Consider the following 19,943-nt stretch of genomic DNA (forward strand, 5'->3'; position numbering starts at 1 on the left):
AGAGAGAGAGAGAGAGAGAGAGAGAGAGAGAGAGAGAGAGAGAGAGAGAGAGAGAGAGAGAGAGAGAGAGAGAGAGAGAGAGAGAGAGAGAGAGAGAGAGAGAGAGAGAGAGAGAGAGAGAGATGCAAAACACACTCACTTTTGTGGTAACTCCTCTTTCTCTCTGGCTCATAGGGTAGAATTGGACTATGGTTAAGATCGTGCAACCCTAGAATTAAATAAAGCACATTGCCTTAATACAGTAAGTAAAGTTTTCTGATGGATCAAGAACCATGATCAAGTAAAGAAACCTAAAACCAAACATTCAATACCGACTTCGTCTACTTTTTCTACATTTTTCAGTATTTGATGCTGTGGACGCATTTCAGGCAGTACTCAAAAATGAGCTTTGATAAACACTTGGATATAGCAGCTCATAAATAAATATCAGCTCAGGTGAATACTCCATATGAACTAAGCAAAAAGTGAGCTTGGTTGTGGCGCAGTTTGTAAACAGAAGACGGCATTGTGGGGGAAGAATAGCGGCGTGCAGACAAACAACTTCCCATCAGAATAAAATCAGAGCAGGAACAGGATGCAGATTGTGGATTGTCATTCTAATCAAAAAGATTGTCATATGATCTTTTGTTCAGATTGCCAAGTCATAACGCAGCCCTGTAAATACATGTGTTAAGGTTTGTAAAAAGTGGTTGGATGATTGTTGGAGGGAACTTATTTTATTATTATTCCAATATCAATAGGATAATTTCCAATATGCATATAAGGTATATCATGATATGATAAATGTTTCACGTGTCAAATTTTATGAAACATTTGTACAGTTAATTTGTACCATCTGGAGGTGGAGGCCAAGGGAAACATATAGGACTTCAAAGTATCCTTAGTATTCATGTATGGTCACATTCAACATGCTAACTACAGGTGATTAGAGTAGGATTAGCGTTAGATAAGAAGAATAAGACAACTAAAGCATGACTTGTAGACACATGATGGATCATCAAATGGTGTTAAGTATTTCAGCACATGAGGCCAGTGTTCTTTGCAGATCCACCATGCTGGTGTTTGTGCTCTGGATGCTTCCACATGTAGCTCATCGTGTCGTGCTGTTTCTGAGGATGTATTAGTGATGATGTTCCCATGGCAGCAAACCAAGCAGGAGATTAAAAGGCATCTGATGGTGTCCTCAGAATGACTCGGGCGTTCCTCTGAGCTCCTTCATGTCTCCTCTTACCGCCTCCATTAAATCCCATGGTGCTTAACATATTTGCTTTGATGTGCGCTAGTCTGCTCCTGTTGTTCTGTCCTGTGCTGAGGAGACGAGAAGCTGCTGTGAAGGTCGCAGGGAAAAGTTGCTGCAGATTAGGAACTGAACTTGTTTATATATCTACAGTAAAAACTGACATTAATGCTGCTGTGTCAATGTTTTCTGTCTGACTGTAGACCCCAGTGTTTGGTGATGACAGGTTACCCCAACTCTCGCCCAGCTCTTCTGGACCTGGTCCACAGCTTCACCAAGAACGTGGGCCTAATGATCTGTGGTCACGTCCGCACGGTGAGCAGATTCTCTACTGTTGTTTGTGTTTGTGGTTAATAAAAAGACTCAGACAAATATTATCGATCAAAGTGTCTAATGAATGTTTATGATATAATGTAAACATGATGACTACAGCTCACACATTAGGGATGTCACTATATTCAAAACTATAATATATAATCTTAATGAATTATAATCAAAATTCAAAGTTTCTCCCACAAAGGCTGATGTCAGAAACTGTTAACGGAGCTGACAGAGAGGCTCCAGTGATGTGTAGTGTAGTGAGTCTGTAAAGTCCTCACTCAGCTCTGAGGCTGAGCCTTAAAAGTGGATGGATGGATGGATGCAGGAGTGGATAAGACCACAAGCCTTTTCTCTGTCAAATCATTGCACTTTAAATTTTTTTCCTGTTTATGTTATAATTAATCTGAGCTCGTTTAAAATCTATGCTGGTCGATGAAAATCTGTCCTCGTCATAGCTTTGACACTGATTGGAACATTTGTGGGCGGTGGTTCAGTCTGATGATCTGTTCACCTGTTCACCCAACTGTTTGAAGGTCAAATATATTCCATTATCAGATGTTCTGCAGATATTTGGTCTCAACTGTAGCCTGCGTCATACTGAACTTTAAAGGTCAGTGTTTATATTGAAGATTTTGAAAAATCAGCCAGATTTAATGAAAACACAAAACATAATAATATTTTTGATAACAATTCCTGACAGATATCTAGAGATCTGGGCATACATACAGGAGGCATTTCTTGTTCCTGATCATCTGGCCTAAGCAGCATATACATATGTTCATGCTCTAAATTCATCATTCATTCATTGAGGCTGACTTTCTCACAAACATGATCACAGCTCTGTGATGTTTAATCATCTCTCCTCAGGCTCAGTGTGACTCACCTCGGAGGTCAGAACTGAGCCTCAGTGGTGACGGGGTGATGTGTTTGTTCCCGTACACACACACACACACACACACACACACACACACACACACACAGTAAAAAGCCTTTTACAAATCCAGGCCAGGCAGAACAGCTTCACAATGGAAGAGCCATTTTGATTGGATGAATGCAGGCTCTGTGCGGTCCAGCAAGTCCAGCTCTCTGGAACACGCAACCCTCCACAGGCGGCCTCTGATCTGCCCTCGTGCCTCCATTAAGACTGAGAGAGACCCTAAGTTAAAGGGTATAAACATTCCCAGCTAATGGCGCTGCAGTTTCCTGGCTGAAGAACACCTCAGAGAACTCTTCTCTGCAGAAATAAACAAACTCCTCGATGAGGATTCAAAGCACTTTCAAAGCAGGACTTTGTTCCTCAGGTTCAATTCTTCAGTCTATGATTAAATTAATCCTCCTGGAAATGTGGACCTGCAGATTTATCTCTTAGCATCTCATTTGTTTCAAACTGTTAGCAGGCTACAGGCTAGGCTGTGGGATTAGTTATATTAACTGTGTGTGTGTTTGTGTGTGTGTGTGTGTGTGTTCGTGTTCGTTCCTCCCCACAGGGCTACAGAAGGCCAAACTTCAAAGACCTGGCCACAGACCAGTCCCGGTACCAGCGCTGGCTGCTGAAGAACGAGACCAAAGCTTTCTATACCCCGGTGTTCGCCGAGGACATGAGGCAGGGCTCTCAGTACCTGCTGCAGGTGAGAGCAGCACTGCTGTGGGGGAGCTATGAGTAAACATCTCAAACGGACTAAACCTGCAGGATATCACTGAGTAAACGGCAAACAACTGCACTGAGATACGTTAGCCGTCTACGTGCAGAGATTAATTCCCAAGATGCATTGCTCAAGCCTCTTGTGGACTTGCACAACTGCCAACAACCAGCAATGTTGGCTGTTTGTGTTTGATGGTTTTAATAAGCACATGCTCTCACAGTTCAGAAATGTTTAAAGTATTGAAATTATTGAATTATTCTCATTTTCTTCATTGTGCGAGATGTTTTAAAGTTCATTGAATTTAAGTCCAGCATTTCCTTAAATGACCTGTTTGTAAATTTTACAATTTTCATTTTTTTAAAGCTGCACATTAATCAACATTTTTTCCTAAATATGTTGTTTAACATCTTACATTTGCCAGAGAGGTGATAACCACCCTGAGAGTGAATAAAGTGAACTTAATAAGAACTGGCACCAGAATGACAGAGACGGTGATTCTTATGAAAGCAACCAGCCTGTATGAAATCACTTAAGTCGCTTTGTATAAAAGCGTCTGCCAAATGAGTAAATGTAAATGTAAATCATCTGGATTAATTTGATTATGTTTTCCTCTCTCATCCCACGCTAGGCCGCTGGTCTGGGTCGCCTCAAGCCCAACACCCTGGTGCTGGGCTTCAAGAACGACTGGAGGGACGGCGACATGATGAACGTGGAGACTTACATCAGTATGATCCAGTGAGTACAGCTGCTTCACACAAGAGACTTCTTATCAGAGCCTGAGGCAGCAGGGACTTCTGCTAATGCTCCACCGTGACGACCAGAGTATAAGAAAGGGGGAAACAAATTAGTTACTGAGTTTTTTTTTATCCCGTCTGGAAAATGAGAGGTGATGCTACACATAGAAATGCACACAGCCTGTATTCAGAAACTGAGCCTTAAAACCAGCTGTCAGGACTTCAGGAACTTTGTGATGTCACAACAGAAGTCACCGCTCTCATCCATGCCCCAAGCCCCGCCCACCTGGACCCACCATCCAGCCTTGCAGGATCTGATTTCTCTGAGTGTTTACCTGAAATCTGCTTTATTTTTATTGGATCACTCAGAAAACAGTCAGCCAATCAGAAGAGAGCATCAGAGCCTCCTCTCTTCCTGTTATTAGAGCTCCAGAGAGAAACCTGAGAGAGGAGATGTAAAACTACACTGAGATGGTTTTTGGTTCTTAAAACCACAAATATATCTTCTGATGGATCAACACTTCAAATAAAACACTGGAGAAGAAGAAAATATGGGGCTTTAAATTGATAAAATAAAAAATAGATATTATTAAATGTATCTTTTCACTACTGTGGTGCAGTAGTGAAACAGCTTTTACAGATGCTGTGACTGATTGTTTCTGGTGCATGAATACTGAATGAGTATGAATACTTGATAGTAACAGTTAAATGTGTGGGCAGCAGGGAAGCATGTTCTGTCAGACATTGTCTACTGGCCTTTTCTTTTCCAACCAATTCAGTCTTTGCAGACTCACAAATTCATGGCAACTCACACTTTAAAAAGCAGTGTTACAGAGTATGAGGTGATATGGTCAGACCGGTACACACAGGCCCATAGGCAGTGTGTATGTATATTATTAATCCAGGTTTCAAGGTCTTGAGGTCAGGCAGCACTGAAACACTTTAACATATTTTCATTATATCGAGCATCACAGTCATCAAATGTCCGACCCTGTTTACTGAGTGTTTCCCATAGACCTAAATGCAGATGTCACTTTAGTCTCTGTTCCTATGGAAACAGCAGCCAGCTGAGCATCTCTGCCTGAAGCTCCTGCTCTGAGCCTCTTTCGGAGTCACTCAGATCTTCTCCTCTTGATACTAAATCAGAATCAACTGGGCTTGATCAGTGTTTTCATACCTGCCACAGAGCACGATGGCAAGTTAACTGCTTAACTGCACTCATTATGTTTCTCCACTCATTTATTCTTATTGTGTTTTTCCTTTAATTTGTCACCTGCCTATACATTACAGTGAGTGCTCGTTCTATTGTATTAACAGGAGTTTAGCGTTTGCTCATGTGAAATCCTGTTTCCCTGCTGCACCCTTTATCAGTCATGTGAAAGTATGCGTGAATGACTTAAGCTGAACCAGTTCCTCAGTGTAGAGTGTGGGGATTATGGCATTAGAGTAGAAGGTCAGAGATGGTCCAGCCCTACAATATTAAATCACAGCTAATACGCTCAGCAATGCGCCCTTTACTTTCCATCCAGTGAGTAGCTGTGGTGGTGTTCACACTGCAACCTGCAGGACTGAGAGAGACGTTTAATCCTTTAAATGTTTCAATCTGTTGTGTGCAGATCTCTCAGATCTCTCTGCAGTGTTTATTTGTCTTCCTTTTTAAATAGTCTGTGTCTGTTTAGGTCTCTCCTCCGCTGATGTGAATCTTTCATTTATGTTTTTCCCTCTCAGCGACGCCTTTGACTTTCAGTTTGGTGCTGTCATTCTGCGACTGAAGGAGGGTCTGGATGTGTCCCATATCCAAGGACAAGGTACCACATGTACACACACACACACAACATAGAACGTGGAAATCAATATGGTTTATCCTGTATTGATACATCACACAATGTGGCAGATGTATCCTAAATGTCATAGAAGATAATTAGACTGATTGATCAACATGTATTAAATCAGACACAAATTGGAACAGCAGAGATCGAGATATTGTATTTATAAGTCCTTCTGAGTCAAGCTCTACATTTCCCATAATGCAATTTTCACAGCCTCTTGTTGATATTATCAGGATTATCTCAGTTCATAACTGAAAGCTTGTGTTATAAACTTGGGGTGGAAAGTTTGAAAGACAGAGGTCAATATAGTAGGGGCTAAAACTCAGAATATTTCTGTCTCTGCAGCTTCAAATTTGATTATTCTTCCCAAGTCAAATCTCCAGAGTGACCCTTAAATCCAAAATATTTTTATCACCCTCAAACTCTTAAAATAAAAATCTATTTCCATTTCACCATCTTATTTCTCCTCTTTTCTCTCTCTCTCTCTCTCTCTCTCTCTCTCTCTCTCTCTCTCTCTCTCTCTCTCTCTCTCTCTCTCTCTCTCATATCCCACTTCCTCCCAGATGACTTGCTGTCCTCCCAGGAGAAGTCCTCAGTGATGAAAGATGTGATCGTGTCCATAGACACCAGCAAAGACTCTGATGCTGATTCGTCCAAGCCGTCCTCCAAGGCCACCAGCCTCCAGAACAGTCCAGCTATACAGAAAGGTTAGCCAGCCTCAGTGTGAATGGATCTTATATTTTATATTATATTCCCTCTTTATCTACCAAGCAGACTTTAGAAGAAAGTTGCTGTTTACTGTGACGCCTGGGTGAGACAGTGTGGGAAAGAAGGGAAACAGAAAATGGATCATTTATGAAGTCAGATGAATATATTTGCAAATCAATCCATTAAAGCACTTATAGCCATAAACACCTTATTTATGCATTTCGTGTGTGTGTGTGTGTGTGTGTGTTGCTGAAACACAACTCCACCAAGTTCATGACGGAGGAGCTTTTCATCTTTTCATCCAGGAAATCAGTTTAACACCATTCTCACAGATCCCTCTTAATCCATCAATAGCCTCCCTTATTTTGCCTCCACACACACACACACACACACACACACACACACACACACACACACACACACACACACACTCACAGAGAGAGAGAGTGAGTGAGTCCTAACAGGAAGTCGCCTCAGTGACCCATGATCCCAGTCGTCCCACTGGGCCCAGATTGTTAGTCCACAGATGTCTTGGACCAGTGTGTGTGTGTGTGAGTGTGAGTGTGAGAGAGAGAGAGAGAGAGAAAACACCATACCATCAGTGTAGTGTACAAGTGCCACCCACACAACTCTGAGCAGAGCAAGCAAACACACTAACTGGCCCCAGATTGTGGGAACCAAACATTCGGCACGACAGGCTGATCACCAGGCCTCATTCACACTGGACTCCGGAGGTCGGGTGAAGTGTTTTACTGTTGTTAAATGATAAATGAACAACAAAGCCCTCTGCCGCACTATGCTTAGTTTTTTGTCTTAAATGTTAAATGAAGGATGAGCCACATTCACACAGTGAAACAAGATGAATGCCTTGATTTTTTTAATCCTCTTTGCCTGGGCCAAAGCTCCAACCTGAGCCATCATTAAGACCGAATCTGTGCCCAGTTCTCCTCTCTGTGGACCTAATTTCCACTCTGAGTCACTGTGTGAGATTTTCATTTTAATCCATGCATAGTCTCAGTGGAGTTGTCCAGCTTTGAGAATTAGAACTGATTCATATGTATTTAATACTCTCTCCTGTCCATGTGTTGCTGGTTAGTGGAAACCTGTTTGATTTAACTGTACATTCCTGCATCAGATCTGCTGGTTTTATTCTGGTTTTTAGTCTGCTGGGTCTTAAAAAATATTAAAAGGTAGTAAATCAGGTAGTAAAAGTGTAATTTAAGGCTCTTAAAGGAGCTATATGTAATTTTTGTTATTGCTAGCTGTTTACTTACCAGTCTTGACAAGAGCTTCAGCCATCATTGCATTAACAAGACAAGACAAGACAAGAGGTTAAAATACGTCTTCTGAGCACCTACTTGTTCAGGGAAGTCTGGCCGCTGAGACAGCCCCACAAGGCTAGGGCTAGTTAGTTAGCATGCTGATATCAGTGCATGAAAAAAATTAATAGAAATAGAGGCAAAACAAGAGGGCTGCTTTTCACCTGGACACAGCTGTTGGTGAGAAAATTAATAACGTTTGATGCTGAACTCACAACGTTTCTTCTAGACTGGTAAGTAAACAGCTGCTAATGCTAATGTTAGCTTTATAGCAGTAGCAAAACTTACAAATAGCTCCTTTTAAAAAGTATTAAAATGTCTTAATCGCCATTTACGAAGAATTCATTTCGAGCTGGGCAGGAAGTCGGACACAGGAGCGGCTTGGAGCATTCTCAGTTTTCAAAATAAAACACCCTGTGTAGACTCCTGATCATGTCACGTGAAACGAATGAATCAATACTGGGCAACCTTATATGCTCACTATGCAAGTTGTGTAGGAACATGCAAATTAAGCAAGGGTTATGAAGGGGAACTATGCTTCTGCTCAAAAAGGAGTTTAAAAAACGTTGACGTGCATCTCTCTCCAGTCTGTCCGTCTCTCTAACCCAGCTGGGCAGTGCAGCTCTTGGTCTGTCTGTGTCTTGCGTTCTTGTTGTTCTGTGACTTTGTGCTTTCATAAACGCCAGCAATGTTTATAAACTGCAGCTTGGCTAAGATAACCGTGTTACACATGCGTTAATATGCACGTGCACAAAATGAAACTCATGCTTTCCAGCAGCAACCTCTGTGGCGTGGTTGCCATGGGTACTCATTTGACAGATGCTTTTATCTAAAGAGACTTACAGTGAGGTTCATCACCTTGGTGTGAGAACTGAGTACTACATCTTTTTAATTGGTGGAGGAGATCAGGTGAAGTCGGAGTAGGAGCTAGTTAGACATGTGGGGGTGTTAGAGGTGTTAGAGAGGAGTCTCTAACAGATGCTTGAAGAGACAGGGAGGCTCCTGCTCTGATGGGCTTTGGTAGACCAGACCAGAACAGTCTGGACTGAGACTGTCTTGTGTGCAGGGATGGTGATGACAGATCACATTCATTAGGAACACAGTGTCTGAGAATGAGCATAAGGCTGAATCCCATCCCCTCCCCTGTGCGAGAGAGGACTCAAACCAGAGACTATTCTCAAAAGAGGAGGATTTGTTTGGAGGCAACAGTTGAGTGAATTTCCATTTGTTGAAAATAGGAGATTTTCCCGCCTCCTCTGTGGTTCAGATGGGAATATGGGAGAATGTGTAGTTTTAGTAAATATAAGTTAAAGGTGTGTTGCTGAGGTAACAGGTTACAGCTGAAAGAGTCATTGAGTTGTTAAAACATATTGAAAAGGTCTTAAAAGGCGTTGAGTTGAACTCCAGGACTCCTGTGTAAACCCTGTTACTGCTCAGGACATCGCAGCTGTAGAAAAAGCTTCACTAAAGGTTCTTGTGTCTTCACGAACATGTTGTGTGTTAGCTAACCGTTCTCCTCCGGACCACACTGTACATGTATGTCTGCTTTGTTGTGTTTTTATAATGTTGTGTTGTAGTTTTGTATTACTCTACATTCTCTGTTGTACTTCATCTGAATTCATAATGGAGAGACCTTGGTTCTGAGTTGACAGCACATCAAAACAGCATCTCACCCCAATTATGATTTTTTTTTTCTTCTCTCCTTTTGTCTCAACGTTCCCAGATGACGATGATGATGGCAAAGCTCCAACTCAGCCCCTGTTGAAAAAAGGCAGGAGATCCACTTTATTGAGTTGCCTTAAAACTCTTCTCTCTCTCTCTCTCTTTCTCTGCTTTATTTTTATCTTCCTTCATCTCTTCTTCTCTTTGTTGTGCTACTTCCCTCTGAAGTCATACTTTCCTTTCTTCACGCTCTCTATCTTTCTCTCTCCGTCACCTCGTTTTTCACACTATATTTTGAATTCCTCCTGACATACCGTCCCGCTCCCTGCTGTCTCTGTCTTGTGTCTCTGGCCGTCTGTCCCGTGTGTCCGGCCCGCTGGCTTCTCGGCTTCAGGGAATAACATTTAGTCTCTTCCTCTCTTTCTCCCGCTCTCTCCAGCTTGTAGCTCACGCCTAGTCTTTGAAGCGCTGCTGTGTGTGATGGTGCCTTTGACTCAATCCAAGTCTTGAGTATTTCATGTTGCGAGTGTGTGCCAACATTTCAATTTCCTCCGAACTGTCTTCAGTCTTTCGCCTGCTGTTTCTCCTCTCTCTCTCTCTGTCTCTGATGCTGACAGTTTGTCTGTAGCTTTCTCTTCCAGGATGAAAACCTCCTCCTGTCTCCATGTTTCCAGCCCTTTCCACTAACTCCTGCTAACTCACAGCTTCTCTCCTGTTTGTTTGCTGTTCAGTATCGATGGTGTCTCCCCTGTGGTTCATTAAAGAACTCACTACACACTAGAAAAATATCCCACCTATATCAAAATTTAAAGAGCAGCTCTGTAACTTTTAAAAGTAAGAAAACTCATTCCTTCTCTTACTCATGAGAAGTTAAATTTAAAAGCAATAAAAATCCTCACTTCAAGCCACTGACAGGTTTTAATGCTAGAGTTATATAGGTTATAATGGTTTGGGATTTTTCATTAGTTTTTATTTGTATTTCGTTTTGACTTTGTGTGTGGTTGTGTTTCATTTAAACCAACTGAACATGAAGTCATCAGTGAACTGGACTGTCCAGCTGCAGCTCTGTGGCTCATCACTGAAGTTCATTAACAGTAACATACTGAGAAACTGCTCCATCAAAAAGCGATTTTATATTCACCTAAAACAGCACAGACTGATGTATGAAATAAACTGACAGAGACGAAACTGAAGACATTTTCTGTTATTTTACTTTATTTTAGTTTTGTAAACACACAATACAGATTCACTTATCATTTTTTTTAAGCCTCATTTTTATTTTTATTCCATTTAATGAAAATGTTTTTTCACATCTAGTTTTTTCGTTATGTCGTTAGTTGTAGTAAGAATGACTTAATTCAAGTTAAAATTATTATTATTATTAAATCTTTTATTTAAACAGGTAGTCTCATTGAGATTGGGATCTCTCTTCAAGAGAGACCTGTGTAGAAAAATAAACATATACTGCACACATACTGTACATTCTACATTTTCACATTAAAGAAAAAGCCTGTGCAAGTGTGATTGGAAATGAGTCAGTGTGTAAACATGAATGTCACAACAGCGAATTCATTTTTACACATAAAAATGTAAAAATACAAAGGAAAAAAAAAAACCTACAAGAGTTTAAAGCAGCTGACATTACATTCATAATACATTCAGTTCAACTCTAAAATAAACCTGCCGATGTTTTTATACAGTGTCTGGAAGGAAATCAATCTACAAACCTCAACTGTGAAATTCCTTTGAAAGTAAAACCTGCTCTGCTGCAGGGTTGGCTTGAAGGCACCGGCTCATAACTCTGGTGCTGTCATCTTATTTTTAGATTTGTTTCTGCTCATCTTCACTTCCTGAGGATCGTTCGCAAAACATTTAATCCACAACACATAAAAACAGAAAATGAAGAGTTCCTCAGAGTCATCGGTCTGTGGCTTTTCACTCCCCTGACTTTTATGCTCTAGAAAACAATTTACAAATGTAACAGATTTTTAACTATTACAATATTTTCCTAAAACAAGTAAAACTACTGGTAAAGTATTTTTTAAATCCTCAAGTAAGGAATAAAATCCATAGTTGTAAAACTATAAGTAAATCTGCAACACAGATCACAGCTGCAGCACTGAGGTTCAGTGGTTTGTGTGGTTAGTTTTTTTTTTAGAATTGGTTAATATGTGTCACCATCAGTCCTTTTTCAAAATAATAGTCATACTGTCATTCAAACACAGACATTATCCTAGAGCCACACTGAACCTCCCATAGCTGACAAATCTACACAACCTTCACACAGTGTGGGGTCAACATGATTGTGGTTTTAGTTTTCTATCTGACCATCTAAATGAGTTTTCTTCTGTTGGTGCTGCTTGTGTGTGTGTGTGTGTGTGTGGTGGACGTGTATGTGTGGCTTTGCAGACAAGAGGAGTCCGACTGTGCCGCTGAACGTGTCTGACCAGAGGCTGCTGGAGGCCAGCCAGCAGTTCCAGAAGAAACAAGGGAAGGGCACCGTGGACGTCTGGTGGCTGTTTGATGATGGAGGTGAGTGGGAGAGAAAGAAATGAATCTGTTTACAGGAGATTAGTCCGTAGTTAAGTGTTATACACACACTGAAATGTTTGCCAGGCATCAGGCATCACCTGCTGTTACCGAAGTAAAAGAACTCATTTTCATGCTGCGCACATGTTTTCATCTGTGCAGTCACAACATCACTTTAGTGTCTGAAAAGTAAGAAATTTGGCCTTAATTATTTACTTAAATACAAACCGAAATTTGTGTTGGAAAAAAACACTTTGCACATAAACATGTTAAAAACAGGAAGACACAGAATGAATCCTCGGCTCTCAGCTGTTGGATTGAGTGTGTCAGTGACGTGTTGATCAGTACTGACTGACACAGCTCATATGTTAATGTGTCATTCTTTATTGGACAGAAGGGTTTTGGGTGTTTATCAGAACAGTAAGGTGTAAATATGTGAATGAGGCCAGAGGCACGACTCGTGAGGTGTGACGCTTCACATCTGATGGTCTTCATCACATCAGCCTCATCTCTGTTGACAGCAGAGACGCCGGCGCTCAGCGTGGTTCAGGCACAGCTGATGTTTGGAGGCCAGTGCTCTGACTTGTGGCTCAGGTCTGAACTCCTGCTCTGGATCACAGCTTATATGTTCTGGAGTGGAAGTCACATGAAGCATTTAACATCACCACTGAAGGAATTAGAACAGAATGTTTTTTTTTTTAGTTGAACAGACACTTTATTATAATTTCACAAAATATTTTGTCCTGTCAAACACGAACACAGAAGAACTCAGTGCTGTAGATAAGTAAATGTGGATAGTCTGATAAACATACACCAAGTGTTAGTGGATGGGAAGCTGTTGAGGCGTTATGTCTTAGTTGTTGCACCAGTGACTCCTACTGGATGGTGAAGAGTGGACAAAAACCTGGAGGTCTCCTCGTCCTATTTTATCATCTACCCAAATTTTTTTTTTTAAATAACAATATAAAAATGGAGGAAAGAGTCTGATGTTTAAGACACAGCAGGTGTGTAATGTTTACATCATGGAGTTCTTCTCTGTATGTGAAACATCATCAGTCACAGTCCAAGTTCTGGTGCAGTTCAGAGTTCACTTCCAGCCAAGTACAGACCAAACATCCCGAGGTCTTCTTGCTCCACCTCTTTTATCCAGGATGTGTCTGTGGCTGACTTGTGTGGACTCGTGGCAGAATGTGTCCCAGAATGCACTGCACGTGAACAAGCAGCAGTGGTGGAGAGTCTGAGTGTAAAGCTAACAACTTTTTTCTTTTTTCTTATTCATTAAGTTGTGGTATTTGTTCAGGTGATAAAGTAATGATTCAGTTTATTCACATGGCGTCCGCTCTGGCATTTTTGGAGATTTGAGGACTGTCTTGTCTCAGCAGCTCCTGATGTGACCAGATGGTCACCATCGTCCTGGGAGAAAGTTTTATCTCTGCACTCTGTTGTTGTTGCGTTTAGATTTATTATAAAATTCGTTCTCAGAGTTTAAATCTTATATTTGTTGCTGCTCTTTTGTCTGAGAAGCTGAAAACATAATAAATCCATGATTTGTTGGGCAGTCTAACAGCAGTGCTGCCTCTGTGGACTCTGTGCGTTCTTACATGTACAAATCTGCCACCGCATCTCAGTAGTAAACAAATAAATATATTTAACTAAAAATAAAGAGAGGCAGTAAGGTCCACATATGTTACAGATTAGATATCAAGTCTATCTTTCACTACACTCACTGTCAGGTCTGCTCTCTACCTGAAACAGTTAGAGTTGAGATGACTTGGTCACAGTTGAGTCAGGTTCAGGTGTGTTGAAGTGTGAGCTGCTGTTCCAAATGTAAACAGTCCTTCTGTCCTCAAGAGTCTGAACTTGGACCTGACTCTGTACTGAAAACGGCCTCTGGTCTCCCATCCAGGTCTGACCCTGCTGATCCCCTACCTGCTGACCAACAAGAAGAGGTGGAAGGACTGCAAGATCCGCGTCTTCATCGGAGGCAAGATCAACAGGATCGACCACGACCGCCGAGCGTGAGTACTGCTCCTCCTCCTCCTCCTCCTCCTCCTCATCCTCCTCCTCCTCCTCATCCTCCTCCTCCTCCTCATGCGTGTGTCCACTTTCATGTGAGGTTACAGAGGAGATGTTAGATCACTTTTCCTGCCTGACCCTCACCTGCCGGCAGAGAGCAGGATGAAGTCTTCTACAGCTCAGCTGCTCCCGTATTAGTATTCATTATGTTCATAGATACTGCTGTTGCTCTGTCCACCATGTTAACAGCTGGTGGTGGAGCCACGTTCTGTGAGAGCAGCTCGTTAGCAGTGAACACAGAGCAGACATCTGCTTTCCTTTCAGCACCACACTCCTCTGCTCAGCTGCTGACAGCATCACACACTCACACACACACACACACACACACACACTACAGATACAGTGTGTTCTGTTGATGCTGTGCTAGCACGTGTTTTAGTTGTAAATGATCAGCAAATAAAGTTCTTGCCATTTTTCCAAGTTTTCAGATTTAGTGACTTTAGTTGACGTCTCTGGCACCATATTCAGGACACAGGGCAGGAACTCCACACTGTGTGAAATGACTTATGATTTACTCACTTATCTCTACTTGACAAACAAAACCTTTTTATGTTAGTTTAGATTTTAGCAACCATAAATACAAAAACTGACCTGACTTAGTCCTGAAATCATCTTTTCTAGGTAAAACGTATAATAATAATAATAATGAGCTGACTAGTTACCAAACTATTCTCAGTTTTTTGAGCTTGTTGTTTATATTAACCTTAGAAATAGCACTTGTATAAAGGCCACAAAGATGCAGCTAAAAGCACCGAAAACTTTTCAGTAAGTGGATCTTGTTCTCAAAATTCTTCCTCTGATTTCTCTCCATGATTCTGTCATTAAGATCAACTTGTCAGAGACTTGAAAGCACCTGAGGACAGGTAATTCTCCTGAGTGACTGTGTCACTGTCATGTGGTCTGTGGTGCGTTAAAGGACCCTGAATGATAATTTAACAAGAAGTAAAAGTGAAGTTTCAAATCTCATAAAATGATTATTGATTATAGAATTGACTGTCTGAAGAGAGAAATGAGAGAAGAATATAAAATGTAGTTGAAAGTGGTCACTAATGTAAATTATACTTTGTGGTTAATGAGTGAAAGCAGAAGGAACCCACCAGTGTGGAGGATGAAGACACTGATGTTTGGAACAACAACAGATGAAGTGAACATGGTCTCTCTCTCTGTTTGTTCCTCAGAGCCAAAACACTCATTTCCTTGTTATTGTGGGGAGAAGTCTCATTACTTGATTATATAACTCTCTCGATATGAAGACAACATTCCCTTCCACTTTAACTCTCTTCAGAAATGAGTTTCTATGTTTGCTATCTATTATTAAAGGAGAAGTTCAACATGTTTCCTTTCTGTGAATGAGCTGGAGTCAGAATGTGCTTAGCTTAGCTTAGCATGACAACCGGAAACAGCTAGCTGATATGTCTACAGTTGATGAACATGCTGTGTGTTGTTGATGTGACTGTGAATGAACAGTTATGCCTATTATGTGTGTATGCTTAGTTCTGACAAACACACACCCAGTACCTCTGTCTCCAGCTGTTGCCTGGGTTACCAGATACAGTCGCTATGCTTACTGGGCAAGTCCAACCAAAAATAAAACACGTCAAACTGTCAGCTTTTTTTTCAGGTTAGCTTTTTCCTCTGCCTCCAGTGTTTATGCTAAGCTAACTTAACCATGTTCTGACTCCAGCTCTGTACATGAGACTGATAAATGAGCCTGTTTCCCAAAATGTTGCACTGCTCCTTTAAAGATGGAACATTTCATATGATTTCAATATGATCTTTATCTGCATCAACCTGAACCTTCATGACAGAAACAGCACAGAAGCATCTGTCACCCTCTGCTGCTAATACACACGCTCTCTTACACACACACACACACACACACACACACACACACACACACACACACACACACACACACACACACTACAGATACAGTGTGTTCTGTTGATGCTGTGCTAGCACGTGTTTTAGTTGTAAATGATCAGCAAATAAAGTTCTTGCCATTTTTCCAAGTTTTCAGATTTAGTGACTTTAGTTGACGTCTCTGGCACCATATTCAGGACACAGGGCAGGAACTCCACACTGTGTGAAATGACTTATGATTTACTCACTTATCTCTACTTGACAAACAAAACCTTTTTATGTTAGTTTAGATTTTAGCAACCATAAATACAAAAACTGACCTGACTTAGTCCTGAAATCATCTTTTCTAGGTAAAACGTATAATAATAATAATAATGAGCTGACTAGTTACCAAACTATTCTCAGTTTTTTGAGCTTGTTGTTTATATTAACCTTAGAAATAGCACTTGTACAAAGGCCACAAAGATGCAGCTAAAAGCACCGAAAACTTTTCAGTAAGTGGATCTTGTTCTCAAAATTCTTCCTCTGATTTCTCTCCATGATTCTGTCATTAAGATCAACTTGTCAGAGACTTGAAAGCACCTGAGGACAGGTAATTCTCCTGAGTGACTGTGTCACCGTCATGTGGTCTGTGGTGCGTTAAAGGACCCTGAATGATAATTTAACAAGAAGTAAAAGTGAAGTTTCAAATCTCATAAAATGATTATTGATTATAGAATTGACTGTCTGAAGAGAGAAATGAGAGAAGAATATAAAATGTAGTTGAAAGTGGTCACTAATGTAAATTATACTTTGTGGTTAATGAGTGAAAGCAGAAGGAACCCACCAGTGTGGAGGATGAAGACACTGATGTTTGGAACAACAACAGATGAAGTGAACATGGTCTCTCTCTCTGTTTGTTCCTCAGAGCCAAAACACTCATTTCCTTGTTATTGTGGGGAGAAGTCTCATTACTTGATTATATAACTCTCTCGATATGAAGACAACATTCCCTTCCACTTTAACTCTCTTCAGAAATGAGTTTCTATGTTTGCTATCTATTATTAAAGGAGAAGTTCAACATGTTTCCTTTCTGTGAATGAGCTGGAGTCAGAATGTGCTTAGCTTAGCTTAGCATGACAACCGGAAACAGCTAGCTGATATGTCTACAGTTGATGAACATGCTGTGTGTTGTTGATGTGACTGTGAATGAACAGTTATGCCTATTATGTGTGTATGCTTAGTTCTGACAAACACACACCCAGTACCTCTGTCTCCAGCTGTTGCCTGGGTTACCAGATACAGTCGCTATGCTTACTGGGCAAGTCCAACCAAAAATAAAACACGTCAAACTGTCAGCTTTTTTTTCAGGTTAGCTTTTTCCTCTGCCTCCAGTGTTTATGCTAAGCTAACTTAACCATGTTCTGACTCCAGCTCTGTACATGAGACTGATAAATGAGCCTGTTTCCCAAAATGTTGCACTGCTCCTTTAAAGATGGAACATTTCATATGATTTCAATATGATCTTTATCTGCATCAACCTGAACCTTCATGACAGAAACAGCACAGAAGCATCTGTCACCCTCTGCTGCTAATACACACGCTCTCTTACACACACACACACACACACACACACACACACACACACACACACACACACACACACTTTCTCTCTCTCTCTTTTCCCCCCACTCTAACTGTCTCTCATTGTCTCCTACAGCTGCCTCCTACTTCCTTTTGTTGGATAAAATTAGCTTGGTGCTAGCAGCCGAGGCTTTTATCTCAGCGTGCACTTTGAAATCCCCTTTGTGTTTGCTACAAAACTACAGACTGTCCATTTCAACAGATTCAATGTTTTCCCTGTCAAACATGCACAGACTCACACAGTATGTCTTCACCAACAGGCAGGTTTAATGCTGTGTGTTTTTTGATCTCTGCAGTAATCACAAATTGATCAAATTGATCTTCGTGTGAATAATCTGATATCGACTTTACAGTCTCCTGTGGACGTGTGGGGCTGTAACCTTGTGTGACCAGCCTCCTCGTGCTACGAGATCTGGTCATGCGAGAGATAAAAACATGGCAGACGCAGCTCCTCTGAAGGCAGATGTGAGGCTGTATTTTCTAATTTAAAAACAGTGAAGATGGAGAAGAGCCGGACAAAAGAAAAGTCAAGTGCAAGAAGAAGCCGATAGAAGAAGACGCTGTATGCAGCTGTTGGTTCACGCTGTAGCTATACCAGCGTATGTTAGCAAGGCACATTACTGACTGCTAAACTGTGGGTCATGTCAAATAAAAGTGCATTAATATAACATCTTGTAATGTAAATACTGATATTTTTTGCCTCTGCACCAGTGACAGTCAGAAATGGAGCCAAATTGTTTTCAGGTTGTCCGTCCATCAGTCCGTCTCCTTCTCATGGACACGATATCTCAGTAACACCTTGATGGAACTTCTTCAGATTTGGCACAAACATTCATTTGGACTCATTGATTTACTGATTAGAGGTTAAGTAAAAGGTCAAAGGTCACTGTGACCTCACAAAACAGGTTTTTGGCCATAACTCTATGAATTTAACTCAAATCTCCATAAGGATAAAATGAAGTGATGACATTTTATATCCAAAAGGTCAAAGGTCAAAGAAACACACAGACAACAACCAGAAGGAGGTGATTCTTGTTAATAATGCAGCAGGTTAGAGGAGAAACGTGCAGCTTTACTTCTCTGAGAAGCTGATTCAGTAGGTTGTTGTTGTTACTGAACCAAATCAGCACCTTGTGAATTGGAATTGAATTGATTCAGGAAATCAGAAGCAAAACCCAGGCCCATGCTCTGGCTCCTGTACAGATTCAAACTGCTGGTACGAGGAACATGGCAGAGAGATACAACAGCTGGAACCTGCTATGGTCTAAAGCGCTCCACACCTGACAGATGATGCTTTCAGGCTCTTTCTTTGAAGTTGAACATAGAGGAAATGACTCTCTTACACAGAATGCCACAGTAAACCCTCTCCCACCTGCCCCCGTCCTCCCAGAGACTCCACGATCAAACAGATCTTTAAAGCGGAGTCTTCTGCCTCTCGGGGTCGACTCGCTGCTCTTATCTCTGTCCTCGGCTTCTGGGATTGAAAATCTCTTCCAGCTGGTTTCCTGTATTTACCTGAAAGCTCTTTGCTTTTGTGCTCTCTGTGCAGGATGGCCACTCTGCTGAGCAAGTTCAGGATAGACTTCTCTGACATCACTGTGCTGGGAGACATAAACACCAAGCCCAAGAAGGAGCAGTAAGTCCTCTTCAATAACCTTCAAACAGCAAAGCTTTTCTACCAGCTCAGTCATGTTTTACCTGTCATTCCTACACATGCTCAACTCAGTGTAATGCACCTTTCTACAGCACTGATTCCATCCCTACAGCAGCAGAGTCACTGATTCAGTCCCATTGTGTCTGATTTGTCATTTTTCAAACCGTTGTTAAACCACTGGCTTTTAACTTGAAACCAAACTGCAGAAAGTGTTGACTTTCAGTCATGGTAACTTAATAGTGTTAAATAAAGACTGATTTTGTTTAGTGAGAAGAGAAAGTGAGAGCAGCAGAGTAGTAACTACGACATCACTCTGTTGTTGTCAAATCAAATTTATTCATAAAGCACAATTTAAAAAAACAGCAGCAGCCAATCAAAGTGCTGCACAAAGACAAGATCAATAAATAAAATCATCACAAGATAAAATGTCAGCAGGACACTGTTGTTAAAGGTTAGTCACAGTTACATTATGATTTAAGTTTTATGGAGTTCCACCTTTTTCTGTCCTTCATTATAATCATTAACTACCGTGGTCGATCCAGGATCACAGACCTGGATTCCTCCTCCCTCACTGACCATGTCTCTGTTGCTGTGCAGCGTGACGGCCTTCGAGGAGTTGATCGAGCCGTACCGGCTGAAGGAGGACGACATGGAGCAGGAGGCGGCTGAGAGGCTAAAGAACAGTGAACCGTGGAGGATCACAGACAACGAGCTGGAGCTGTACCGCGCCAAGGTCAGTGCCTCC

The 19,943-nt window shown here is 41.3% G+C and overlaps 1 protein-coding gene across 2 annotated transcripts in view; it reads left to right on the top strand.

Annotated features, from left to right (window-relative positions):
• Nucleotides 1–19,943, top strand: part of slc12a2 (solute carrier family 12 member 2) — a 66,652-nt gene that overhangs the window by 41,198 nt on the left and 5,511 nt on the right. The window contains exons 16-25 of one of the 2 annotated variants that reach the window (XM_056403181.1): nucleotides 1,441–1,552; nucleotides 3,046–3,186; nucleotides 3,830–3,936; nucleotides 5,664–5,743; nucleotides 6,328–6,471; nucleotides 9,515–9,562; nucleotides 11,863–11,985; nucleotides 13,889–14,000; nucleotides 19,094–19,180; nucleotides 19,796–19,931. In XM_056403181.1, coding sequence (XP_056259156.1) covers nucleotides 1,441–1,552; nucleotides 3,046–3,186; nucleotides 3,830–3,936; nucleotides 5,664–5,743; nucleotides 6,328–6,471; nucleotides 9,515–9,562; nucleotides 11,863–11,985; nucleotides 13,889–14,000; nucleotides 19,094–19,180; nucleotides 19,796–19,931 — 1,090 coding nt within the window. The remainder of the gene's footprint in view (nucleotides 1–1,440; nucleotides 1,553–3,045; nucleotides 3,187–3,829; nucleotides 3,937–5,663; nucleotides 5,744–6,327; nucleotides 6,472–9,514; nucleotides 9,563–11,862; nucleotides 11,986–13,888; nucleotides 14,001–19,093; nucleotides 19,181–19,795; nucleotides 19,932–19,943) is intronic. The other variant, XM_056403182.1, reaches the window with a different exon arrangement.

This window comes from Seriola aureovittata, chromosome 18 (assembly GCF_021018895.1).
Source record: "Seriola aureovittata isolate HTS-2021-v1 ecotype China chromosome 18, ASM2101889v1, whole genome shotgun sequence".
Taxonomy (NCBI): domain Eukaryota; kingdom Metazoa; phylum Chordata; class Actinopteri; order Carangiformes; family Carangidae; genus Seriola; species Seriola aureovittata.